The sequence below is a fragment of the Babesia bigemina genome, scaffold Bbigscaff_60142 (assembly GCF_000981445.1).
Source record: "Babesia bigemina genome assembly Bbig001, scaffold Bbigscaff_60142".
In the NCBI taxonomy this organism is placed as follows: domain Eukaryota; phylum Apicomplexa; class Aconoidasida; order Piroplasmida; family Babesiidae; genus Babesia; species Babesia bigemina.
Window position 1 is genome coordinate 8,742 of NW_012237016.1, and position 13,491 is coordinate 22,232.

Here is a 13,491-nt window from a genome sequence, read left to right on the forward strand (position 1 = left end):
GACCTTGTCATCGCTGCCGTGACCATGTCATCGCTGTTGTGTCCATCTCATCGCTGCCGTGACCATGTCATCGCTGCCGTAGCCATGTCATCGCTGCCGTGACCATTTCATCGCTGCCGTGACCATGTCATCGCTGCCGTAACCATGTCATCGCTGCCTTAACCATGTCACCGCTGCCGTGACCATCAACTTTGTCAGCACTTTGGTCACCTCACTGCTCATGTGATTGGTCATCAACGCAATCATTACTGTCTAGCACATTAGATGTCTGTTGCCAGTTAGGTGATCAGTGGGATTTGGATGACGATGTTAGCGCTAACAAATTGCTGAGTTCAGCTGTAGAACGCGATGCAGAAGGGTATCTTGCGGACGAGGAAATCGCGGATGTTGCGGCCCACCGGGAAGCGGAAGATGCACAGGTCCAGCAGGATGATGGCGACGATGATGGCAACGATGACGGCGGCGATGACGGAGTAGGGAGGGGGGGAAGGTGGAGTAATGTTTTCATCTTGGGTCCGAGCTTCGAGATTCCTCGATTGCTCTTCGGTGGCCTGAAGATGCTCTTGCCTTGGGAGAGAGGGGGGAGCAGCGGGGGCTTGGCACATATCTGCCTGCTCTGAGCATTTCCTTATACAACATTCACATTTACAGTTTTTAATGTCGGGACATTCTTTTGTTCTCTGTTCGCATCCCTTAGGATGGCAGTACTTGCCGCCTTGGTGTTTTCGGAAATTATAGACACAGTTATTGCAGCCCCAGCTAGTCTTACAAATTTTACAACACCACGGACAACAATAACACTCCTTAAAAGTTGGACATTTATAACCACACTCCAAACACGGAGCACCAGGCCTTATCACCACCATCTTCCCCCCCCACTCCCCTCAACCTGCAAGCATATCAATCACTCAAGCAACGCACTCACCAACTGCAACACGTACCACTGCCGCTCCCAGTCCCTTCAACCTGCAAACTATCAATCACCTAGCAACGCACTCACCAACTGCAACACTACCACTGCCGCTACCACTCCCCTCAACCTGCAAGCATATCAATCACCTAAGCAGCACTCACCAACTGCAACACGTACCACTGCCGTTCCCAGCCCCCTCAACCTGCAAACTATAAATCACTAAGCAACGCAGTCACCAACTGCAACACGTACCACTGCCGCTTTCGGTCCCCTCAACCTGCAAACATCAATCACCTAGCAACGGACTCACCAACTACCACGTACCACTGCCGCTCCCAGTCCCCTCAACCTGCAGACATATCAGTCACCTAGCAACGCACTCACCAACTGCAACACTACCACTGCCGCTCCCAGTCCCCTCAACCTGCAGACATATCAGTCACCTAGCAACGCACTCACCAACTGCAACACTACCACTGCCGCTCCCAGTCCCCTCAACCTGCAGACATATCAGTCACCTAGCAACGCACTCACCAACTGCAACACTACCACTGCCGCTCCCAGTCCCCTCAACCTGCAACCTTATCAATCACCTAGCAACGCACTCACCAAATGCAACACGTACCACTGCCGCTACCAGTCCCCTCAGCCTGCAAACATATCAATCACCTACGCAACGCACTCACCAACTGCAACACGTACCACTCCCACTCCCAGTCCCCTCAACCTGCAGACATATCAGTCACCTAGCAACGCACTCACCAACTGCAACACGTACACTGCCGCTACCAGTACCCTCAACCTGCGAACTATCAATCACCTAGCAACGCACTCACCAACTGCAACACGTAACACTGCCGCTCCCAGTCCCCTCAACCTGCAAACTATCAATCACCTAGCAACGCACTCACCAACTGCAACACTACCACTGCCGCTCCCAGTCCCCTCAACCTGCAAGCATATCAATCACCTACCAACGCACTCACCGACTGCAACACGTACACTGCCGCTCCCAGTACCCTCAACCTGCGAACTATCAATCACCTAGCAACGCACTCACCAACTGCAACACGTACCACTGCCGCTTACAGTCCCCTCATCAACACGTACCCTCACCGCTGTATCCCCCCAGCCCAGGCCACTGACACCCACGCTGCCCAGGATACCACGGCCACACCTGACGCGACGCATGTCATCAGCATCAACCGTCACTCTAAATTATTCACTATTCGCAACGTCATTGAAATTGCAGCGAACCCCGTGAGCTCAACTCCCACAGTGCAGCAGCACCGTGCTACAAGCCGCCGTATCGGCGCCATACTGGCGGAGCGTGTCGGCTACGTGCCTAAATGTGATATTAACAATCGCTACATTGCCGCCTATAAATGCTACTTAACCGAGCCAACGCGGATTACGCCACCCTGCCAGTTACTCGCAACACACGAATTAGGTCACCCGCCGCGGCCCTCACGGCCGCCTACGTCAGCAACCAATCACCTAGCCTCACGCAACACTGACTCAATGGGCAACGCAGACGCCACTCACAGTCAACGCCTAACTCAACGCAACAACCAAATTACGGTTCATCCGCCAGCTTAGCACTTTGCCTGGATGCTAGGTTAACACGTTGCCTGAGTGCTAGGTTAACGCTTTGCCTGGTTGCTAGGTTAGCACTTTGCCTGGGTGCCAGCTTACCACTTTGCCTGCGTGCTTGCTTACCACTTTGCCTGGGTGCTAGGTCAACACTTTGCCTGCGTGCTAGGTTAGCACTTTGCCTGGATGCTAGGTTAGCACTTTGCCTGGGTGCTAGCTTATCACTTTGCCTGTGTGCTAGCTTAGCACTTTGCCTGTTTGCTTCGTCGTTCACTCATCACCTAATCTAGGTGCTATCTAGTTCACAAGTTACCCCTTGAGTAATTCGAGACATTAGACTACGTTTGTCGGTTAGGTGAGTAGGTGAATTGTTACGTGAGTAGTGTGAATTACAAATGTGACGATGATCACGGTTGTAGGTACGATATCTTGGCAAGCCTTCCGACTTGCGCTGCAGCCAACAATGATTGCGCCGTTATCTTGTGCGACGACGGTATCCTCAGGTGTGACCTGATGTGGAGCACATCCAGCCTGCCAACCATTACGCACATGAGGTAGAAGAGGGACAGTGACCAGAGGGCTACGGTGGTCCAGAAGAATTTCTCCCGGATTTGCCAAAGGAAATCGGGAATCGTTTTGTTAACGAGCATATATAAAGCGTTACCTGGTCTTACGACGAACCCCAATGCCTGGCAGAAATCTTCACATGTACGTTTTTTACGTCTACCGTCATCACCACTCATTTCGAACGGACTGCCGAAAGTGAATCCTGCTGAGTACATAGCTGCATGGGTAGCTCGGCATTTAACAATAGAACCACATGAATCTTCATGCTTAATATTTTCAAAACCAGCCGGGTTAGCGTCTTCAGTGGGCTTCTTATATCCATAGCTGAACCTGACTTGACAATCCTTGACACAGCTCTTGTCATAGCAACGCTTGCCAGGTCTATTGCAGTTTTGGCAGCATTCGTCATACAATTTCTTGAGTAAGTCGTAGAATGTTTCGGTAATGTATACTACCCATGACAGGTAGTGGCTTGCGTGGTACTTAGAATATACCACCATGATGTCGTTGCTGATTGGTTGCAGGTACCGACCGCAGGGTAGGCCTGGTAGTGTCTTAGAATCACAAGCTACAAGACTAAGCAGATCACCGTTGTGTTTCGGAAGTTTGCCGGGAGCATGAGTGGCGTGACTGCTGCTGCTAAACATGGACTTAATCTCTAACTTCGTTTCTGGAATTTTGAAATTAGCGGCTTTGACGGCTAGGTTAAACGCAATCTCTCGGTGGTTCTCACGCTCGCCTTTTCCAGTCTCGTACCAGCCATTTATGAAATGGTAGTAGAACGCAAACATGTCGCCCAGCGTCTGCGGCGGACGGCGGATGAGGCATGTGATAATACTACACAGTTTAGTGAGATGCGATATGGGACCGCAGAAATTGCGAAGAGCCTCTTTCAGATGAGCGCCGGTTTTCGTATGCGAAGCAGTAATTCCGATGTCAGCCAGGCCCATAGGAGTGAGACATGGCTTGCCATGGTGATTAGACAAAGAACATTTTACGCCGCAACCAACCTTTTCAAGCCGGTGTGGCAGGAAGCCTTGTAGGCCATCTTCCAAGAAAGACTGTAGCGGTGACTTTATGCCGCACTTGGAGTGTTGGTTGCACTTTTGGTTACCACTTTGGTCAGCATTTTGATCATCCGTTTGCCTGTCCTTTCGCTCACACTCTTGGTTGGGGCATTGGTAGTCATTGCAGTGCCACGCTGATCCGGCGATTCCCTTGCCGTACCAACAATCCTCCCAACCGCCCCTGCTACGGCCATTGTAGCACTGTTTGTAGAGGAAGCATAGCTGAGTATATAATCTACAAATTATATCCGCAAGCATATCGAAGCATGCGCTAGGACTGCTGGGATATAACAAATTCTCCACGTTCATGAAATACTCACAAGCGTATCGGCCGTCACTATGACCGTGTCCGACGATGGCGATTAACGTATCGCGCGAATATAAACAGACATTGCGCAAAGTATCGGCCAATTGCTTATGATTAATAGCTGTATTAATTTCGCTTTTTAGGTTGGACGTGACGGCAACATCTAACGCATCTGCCTGTAATTTGTACTCGTCCTTTAACGAAGTCAGCAGAGTTGTGAAATAGCCTGTAACTTTACTAAACATGGGATTAAACCACAGCCCGGGAAGCCATTGGAGCATCTGACATATTGTCGTTGGAGGTTTAGGATTAGGGCGCATATTAAGGTGACAGACTTTGTAGAAGTCGGATAGCTTAGAATCGTGGAGTACGATGAGGAGGTTGACAAGCTTAACGCTCTTGTCTTTGGAATTTGCGTATTTTCCTAACATAGTTATGGTTGCAGGGTCCACATTGCTGATTACATTATTACACAGCGCAATAATTTCGTTACCTTTCAGAGATACCGAATTCCGCAACTCCCCGTCCTGCGTGTTCTTATCTTTGGGTACCTTGTAACCACGACGCTGGAACCAGTGACCGAGTGGGTTTCCATTCTCTTTTATTTTCTTATCTACGTCGTACAAACAGATATTCATATTTTGCCACTCACCTCTGAATGTCGGAGAGCACTTCATGTATAGATCATACAACTTACTACGTAATAATGACAATACCGTCAAAAATATTTTGGCGCATTTTTTTCCTTCTTCTGTAACATTTCCAGTGTTTGCATATACCAATAAAACGTTCTCAAAACCTCCCTCATACCCGTTCACATACACCCTCCCCATCTCCTTGACAAACCCCTGCAGCCCCGCTCTGACCGCATCGAGCAGCTCTGGGTGCCGGGGGTTGGCGAAGGTGGAGGGGGATAAATCGTTAGTGGCGTCTTTGAGGGAGGCAAGTTTTTCGGTGAAAGCATGATCATAATTATATGTTTTGCGTTGATTTTCATTTTTAAGATGTTCAAGTAAATTGTCGAAGTCTTCTTTGATTTTGGTTAGCTTGCTGGCTGGGTCGGTGGGCGGGGAGTTGGTTGGGGGGGTGGGTAGGCTGTTACTCTGCTGGTTGGAAGTACGTCTAGTCGTAACATTAATTTGGTCGCTGACATAATGTAGGTGTCGGTCAACATATGTTTGATAACGATCAGATGCATCTCTGAATTTTTGTGCATCCCCTTTTGCTGACGTGTGTTGCTTCATCTGCACAGCTACGAGTGACATTATATGAGTAAGATCATGTTCTTCTGCTTTCATACGCTTCATCAACCCCTTCACGCCGTTGTTGTAATCAAATGCGATAGCGGTAATCATGGCTTGGTGTTGCGTTTCTACAATTTTTTGCAGCCCATTCAATTCGCTCATTTTGGTTCTCGTGTACAGAGCTTTAGTTGTGGATTCAATTCTGTAAAATGCATTCTCAATCTGGACCTGATATTTACTGTGTATTTCGTCGATGATATCATGTGCTTCAGTTTTCGCACATTCAAATGCTGAATCCACTGATTTCTTGAGTTGGATTAGTATAGTGTCGTGCAGATTTCTCACATATTCAACGATCTTTTGTAAACCGTATACGCTTCTATGTTCAATCTGAATTAGAGTGGTATCGTCTTTACCAATCAATTCATTAATTTGAGTCAATTTCTGTTTTAGACCATCATCTACGCCCGGCGACTGAACGGCATTTTTGTCAGCCAATTTTGAAATTTCTTTGCAAAAAAAGGCAAACTTTTTTTCTGCATCCTCCATAATTGCATTGAATGTCACACGGTTTGGGAGGTTGCTTAACTGCTCATCGACCTCTATCTTTATTTTCTGGATTGCCTTCTCAAGTGCACCCGTCTTTGCGCCAGTTTGACTAACGTGTGTCTTATAATTAGTAAAAGTTGAGGCGCGGTTTAACGCAATTTTGCCATATCCTGGCAACTGCGTTTTAAGCGCATTGTCTAACGTATCATTCTTAATAGCGGACTTTAGAGTTGCATTTGTTTTCTTGAAGTCTTGCATGAATGTCTCCGTAGTATGAAGCGTTGTCTCACCGGAATCTCCAGGAATGTGTGATTTAACTTTTTCTTCAATATCCTGAATGTGCTTAGCAAGATCGGAGGTTTGTAAACTCACAGGGTCAGATATTGCAAGCTGTGTCACTTCACCGGACGCTTTATGGAGGTTTGCGTAGAGCTTTTCCACAGTTCTAAAACCCTCATCCACGTTGGCAATTTTCGATGCATCAGAATCGTCGTCATAACCGGTGAACGATTTGAGTTGTTCGCCTATCTGCTTAGCACTGGAATAGAGGGCTGAGAGCGTGGAAAGTACTACGCTTCGTAGAATATACTTATTAGTGTGACCCTTCTTAATTGAATGCTCAACTTTTTTTTCAATCTCAGTTACCATCTTCCAGACGAACTTGCTTGAATCAGTTGACTTAATATCATCTGTCGTTTTGATTTTGCTGCTCAGCTCATCGGCAAATGTTCGAAATACAGTTTGAACGGCATTCGTGTTTCCATTTATACCGCCTTTTCCTAGCGCCTGGGTGAATTTTTCCGTAGCCTTTTGAATGACGCCAACTTTAAGATTATCCGTAATTACCGATGCGATTTCCGCAATCGTCTCCGAATTAAATTCATTTTTCTTATTCTCCAATTTACTCTCATTGAAACTACTACGGTCGTAAGCAATGTATTCCTTGATGTCCTCCGTAACGGGTTGACTTCCCAAAATCGTTTGGATCCAACCCTTCACTATACCCTCGAACCCCTCCGACTCTTTAAACTTTTTAACATACTGCTCCGTCACATAAGTGACAAACCCATGTAGACCTTGATCTTTATTCTGCCCCTTAATACTATCAACGTCTTCCTTAATTTTTTTAATGATATTATCTTTAACATGCTTCTTAACACCGTCCACTATTTCACTTCTTAACGCCAACAGTCCCGTCTGAACATTTTCCTCTAGCTTAGTAATGGCTTCAAATCCGTTCTTAAAATCTTGTAATTTTCTTCCAATTTCATCCTTCATCACGGCCAAATCTGTTTTTAGTGCGTCATTCATAGTGATTACCGCTGTATGTGCCTCCTTTACCAATCTTGTAACTTCATTCTTAGCAATTTGTGCAGCGACCAAAATTTCCTCAGCATTATCTTGTAACATTCTTACAGCATCTTCCACTTTACCTCTCTCTTTTTCATCAGACCCATTGTTTAGCATCTTTACAATCGCCGCAACTTTTTCTTGCGCCTCCTTAACGAACAAATCCGCCGCTGAAATAAACGTTTTTAGTTCCTCATGAAGACTATCAACGAAGGTAATAATACCATCGATTTCAGTCTTAACTTGACTCTTCACATCATTTACAACTTCAGTGATCATTTGTTTATGTCCCACTTTTTTGTCTTTCAACGCCTTCAACAATGTGAACTTCTGAGTGACCAACTGGTAAATCGTTTGATGGTCGTCATTTTTTGACAAATCTTCAAATTTTGTTACCGCCTGTTTTACCAATTTTACGGAACATTCTAATTTACATTTTAATGTTTCATCAAGTTTTTCATACGTTGAGTCCGCTCCATTGTACGCCGTTCTGCGGAGCTCATCAAAGGCGCCAGTGAACGATTGGAGATCGACATTAAATCTCTCCCCAAGTACAGGAATTTTCATTTTCAGGTTTTCTATTGCATTATGAAACTTCAAAAAAAATGCCGTGAACGCGTTAGTTGTTGACCTGTAATTTCCTTCATACCCCTCCAACCACCCCTTCACCGCGTCGACAGACGCCGCAAGCCCTTTACGCCCGGAGCCAATATTTTTATTTAAGTCACTAATAAGTTTGTTGATGTCATTACCATCTTTTTTGTCATAAGTTATCACTTCATTTTCGTTTTTCACCGCCTCAAGCACTCCACTCAAAAATCCCATCACCCCGTCACACAGCCTGTCCAAGTCAGAGTACACAATCCCAGAGCCAGTGCAGCCTTTGGTCTCAGAGTTGAAGCCGAGGAAAGTCTGAAGACCGTCACATAAATTATCTAAAAGATTTTTAGGATCATCAGAGTTATTGTTTTCAGTAAATATGCTAAGCTTATTAGTAAGATCTTTAAGTTGTTTCTGACGCTCTTCAATGTCATTCAAAGCTTTCTTAGTAGCAGAGTCCTGATTACGGGAGTGGGAATTTTTGCAGTCAGATACAATTTGTTTATATAGGTCTAAATTACGATTATTTTCAGAGTTAACAGATTTTTCAGATTTTTTAAGTTCATCAATTTTCTTCTGGTAGAACTGGCAAGTGGACTCATTTCCCTTATACTTAACAGGGCATTCAAGTTTATCTTTTTCGGCTTGGAGGGACTTTTCAGCCTTCTCAATAGCCTCCTCAATCAACTTTTTCAAAGCTTGAGACAACTTGGTAAGCCCTTCATCACCTTGACCATTCCCATACCTAACCTGGATCAACCAGTCGATGGACTCAGTCAGAAGGTGAGGGAAGGGTGGCAAGGCAGAAGTTATTGGTATGGTTTAAGGAGGTCATAGCGGTAATATGACGAGGTGATTCGAGGGATGTAGAGTGGATCAAGGGGCGATGTAGAGTGGGTTAGGGAGCGATGTAGAGTGGATAAAGGGGCGATGGAGAGTGGATAAAGGGGCGATGTGGAGTGGGTAAAGGGGCGATGTAGAGTGGGTAGAGGAGCGATGTAGAGTGGGTAAAGGGGCGATGTAGAGTGGGTAAAGGGGCGATGTGGAGTGGGTAAGGGAGCGATGTAGAGTGGATAAGGGGCGATGTGGAGTGGGTAAGGGAGCGATGTAGAGTGGATAAGGGGCGATGTAGGGTGGGTAAAGGAGCGATGTGGAGTGGATAAAGGAACGATGTAGAGTGGGTTAGGGAGCGATGTAGAGTGGGTTATGGAGCGATGTGGAGTGTGTTAAGGGGCGATGTAAGGTGGATAAGGGAGCGATGTAAAGTGGGTTAAGGGGCGATGCAGAGTGGATAAAAAGGCAATGTGGAGTGGATAAAGGAGCGATGTAGAGTGGGTTAGGGAGCGATGTAGAGTGGGTAAAGGAGCGATGGAGAGTGGGTTAGGGAGCGATGTAGGGTGGGTTAAGGGGCGATGTAGAGTGGGTAAGGGAGCGATGTAGAGTGGATAAAGGGGCGATGTAGAGTGGATAAAGGGGCGATGTAGAGTGGGTTAGGGAGCGATGTAGAGTGGGTTAAGGGGCGATGTGGAGTGGATTAGGGAGCGATGTAGAGTGGGTTAAGGGGCGATGTAGAGTGGACAAAGGAGCGATGTAGAGTGGGTAAGGGGGCGATGTAAAGTGGATTAGGGAGCGATGTAGAGTGGGTTAGGGAGCGATGTAGAGTGGGTTAGGGAGCGATGTGGAGTGGATAAAGGAGCGATGTAGAGTGGGTTAGGGAGCGATGTAGAGTGGGTTAGGGAGCGATGTAGAGTGGGTTAGGGAGCGATGAGGAGTGGGTTAAGGGGCGATGTGGAGTGGATAAAGGGGTGATGTAGAGTGGGTTAGGGAGCGATGTAGAGTGGGTTAGGGAGCGATGTGGAGTGGTTTAGGGAGCGATGTAGAGTGGATAAGGGAGCGATGTAGAGTGGTTAAAGGGGCGATGTAGAGTGGGTTAAGGGGCGATGTAGAGTGGGTTAGGGAGCGATGTAGAGTGGGTTAGGGAGCGATGAAGGGTGGATAAAGGAGCGATGTAGAGTGGGTTAGGGAGCGATGAAGGGTGGATAAAGGGGCGATGTAGAGTGGATTAAGGGGCGATGTAGAGTGGGTTAAGGGGCGATGTAGAGTGGATAAAGGGGCGATGTAGAGTGGGTAAAGGGGCGATGTAGAAGGGGTAAATGGGCGATGTGGAGTGGGTAAGGGAGCGATGTAGAGTGGGTTAAGGGGCGATGTAGAGTGGATTAGGGAGCGATGTAGAGTGGATAAAGGGACGATGTAGAGTGGGTTAAGGGGCGATGTAGAGTGGATAGAGGGGCGATGTAGAGTGGATAAAGGAGCGATGTAAGGTGGATTAAAAGGCGATGTAGAGTGGATAATAATCACCACTTTGGTCACCATGTCATCGCTGCCGTGACCATCAACTGTCATCGCTGCCGTAACCATCAACTGTCATCGCTGCCGTAACCATCAACTGTCATCGCTGCCGTAACCATCAACTGTCATCGCTGCCGTAACCACTAACTTGGTCAGCCGTTAGGTCAGCACGTTGCTTGGTTGCTAGCTTACCACGTTGCCTGGTTGCCAGCTTACCACTTTGCCTGGGTGCCAGCTTACCACTTTGCCTGGTTGCTAGGTTACCACTTTGCTTGTGTGCTAGCTTACCACTTTGCCTAGTCGCTAGGTTACCACTTTGCCTGGTTGCTAGCTTAGCACTTTGCCTGGGTGCCAGCTTAGCACTTAGCCTGCGTGCTAGGTTAGCACTTTGCCTGGGTGCTAGCTTAGCACTTTGCCTGGGTGCTAGCTTACCACTTTGCCTGGTTGCCAGCTTACCACTTTGCCTGGTTGCTAGCTTACCACTTTGCCTGGGTGCCAGCTTAGCACTTAGCCTGCGTGCTAGGTTAGCACTTTGCCTGGGTGCTGGCTTAGCACTTTGCATTGTCTATCACTCATCACCTAATTCATGTGCCATTTAGTTCACAGGTTGCCGCTAGAGTAATTCGAGACATTAGACTACGTTTGTCGGTTAGGTGAGTAGGTGATGCTAGGTGAGTTGCTGTGAATTACAGATGTGAATACAATTACGGTTGCAGGTACGATATCTTGGCAAGTTTGCCGAGACGCGCTGCAGCCAACAATGATTGCGCGGCTATACGATGTGATGATGGTGAGTGCAGATGCGATTTGATGTGGAGCAGGTCGAGGCGGACGACCATGATGTGGAGGAGGTACAACAGAGAGAGGAGCCAGAGGGCGAGCACAAGGTAGGAGAATGGTTGTCTAATGATCCAGAGGAATTCATCGCATTTTTCAAACAGCTTCCTGAAATATTCCGAATCGAGGACATTTTTCAATTGAGCTTGGAAGTTACGGCAATACCTTTTATTGTTTATGTCCAGCAAGCTAGTTGCATTACCGAATGTGAATCCGTAGTTGTAGAACGTGCTTAATACACCTCGGCATCCAACCAGTGAGTTGCATCTACAGCTGTTGCCTACACCGTGCTGACCCTTCTTACATGAGTCAGCTGGAACACAACTAGGGCATCCCCAGTCTTTACAGGATATGTTGCAGAAGGCATCATATAGACAGTTAAGAAATCTATAAAGCGTCCATGGTGAGTAGATAGCCCATGATAGATATGTAGCTGAATCCTTCTGCGCTAAGTAATAATAGTTATCACCGCAAAGTGACTTAAGATAAGGGGCACAGTATAGATGCTTGTTAGGTAACACGCATGATTGCGTCATTGCCAGGCTTGACAAATCGGCTTTCGTTGCCTCATTATGTCGATCACCGTGAGCGCTTTCCCCGTCACCGTAAGCGTTACGAAGCGGAATTGTAAGTTTGCTGGTCTCATCGTATAGCTTAATAGAGCCTTTGGTGATGGAGGTTGCGAAGCTATCGGCAAATGTTACCACGCTATCAACTCGACGTGGCGACGCAGCACTAAGCCCCTTTGCAAGTGTCAATGCGAAACCGAAGTGTTCAGGCAGCGTAGATGGCGCCTTGGGAGATAAGCACAGCAGACGTGCAATATGAGAATTACTTAGAAGCTTGCTTATCACGTTGCATATGTCGTTTCCTGTTCTTACGCTGGATGAAAATTGCCTGAAGCCAAGCGGGGTCATGCAAGGCATTCCCAACTTAGAAGTCGTAGGGCAAGTGGCGCATTCGTATTTGCAGCCTAGTTTTGTTAATTGATGCGGCAAGTGACCGGGCAGGCAGTCGTTTAGGTACGACATTAAGGGGGACATTGGTTGACAATTTGGTTGGCACTTTGCCTGGCACGTTGCTTGGCAGCATGGTTGGTCTTTTGGTTGACACGTTGCTTTGCCGGTAGCATAATCCGTGCATTGCCACTTGGTCGTAGGGATATGCTTGCCGTACAGACACTCCCGCCAACCGTGATGTTTAGCGCTTTCTCGGCATTTGCTGTGTAGGAACTGGAGCTGCGGAAGCAATCTGCGAAGGATGTCAGAAAGCATATCAAGGCAGTCCTCACCCGAGGTTGGATAGTGGAATTGCATCGAGTTATTTGAGAAGTCACTAGCGTAGAATGTGGCAGCGTCACCCGTGCCGAGGATGGTGGTCAGCAGATCGTAGGATTGCGAACAAACGTGAATGAGTGCGTTACGTGTATCCTCATACGTGATCGCCTGCGGATAAGCTTCTATCTTGGAAGAGCCCAAGTCAAATACGGGGGTACCATCAAAGTCGTCTGACGGCTTGTTTGAATCCTCAAACGGATCACTGAGAGCGCTTTGCAACAGCGTATCGTAAACCGCGTTGCACGGCAACCCAGACAACCAACATAGAATTTCGTATATGTTACATGGCCGTTTCTTGGCAGCGAACGTCGATATATGACAGACTTGGTAGTACGTTTCGAGGCAGTGGTGACATTGTTCAAGGTACCCCGCGCCACGTACATTGAATAGTTTCATCGCACTCGTCATGATAGATTCGCCTTTCTTAGTTCTGTTCAACTCAGCGTTCTGGTTATCTGCATTTTTCGGCACTATATAACCACGTGTTTCAAAGAAGATTCCGAGCTTATTGGTTGTATTAATGGTTCTGAATCTCCAACCACCGTTACATCTCTCCTTCAGATGCGACAAATCGTTAAAGAGCGTTGAGAAAACTGTGAGACACACTTTTGCGCAGTTCTTCCCTTCCTCAGTCAAGTCATACTTCTCGTAAACCTTTCCGGGCTGAAGGACATTGTGTAAATTCTTCCTCAGCTCACCTTCGAATTTCAGTCCCGAATACCTGTTGACATAAGAATAGCACAACTGAGAGCACAGCCCGTCCAACCCGGCACGTAAG

General features: G+C 47.2%; 2 protein-coding genes across 2 annotated transcripts; both read right to left on the reverse strand.

Annotated features, from left to right (window-relative positions):
- Window positions 1–2,913: 2,913 nt before the first annotated feature.
- BBBOND_0001220 (hypothetical protein, conserved) lies at window positions 2,914–8,415 on the reverse strand (the record flags this gene model as incomplete). The annotated part of the gene is made up of 1 exon (XM_012914964.1): window positions 2,914–8,415. The coding sequence occupies one exon, from the start codon at window positions 8,413–8,415 to the stop codon at window positions 2,914–2,916; it is 5,502 nt and encodes a 1,833-aa protein (XP_012770418.1).
- A 2,828-nt stretch (window positions 8,416–11,243) lies between these two features.
- Window positions 11,244–13,491, reverse strand: BBBOND_0001230 (hypothetical protein, conserved; the record flags this gene model as incomplete). The annotated part of the gene is made up of 1 exon (XM_012914965.1): window positions 11,244–13,491. A coding segment is annotated over one exon (2,248 nt), but the record flags the coding sequence as incomplete, so codon positions are not given.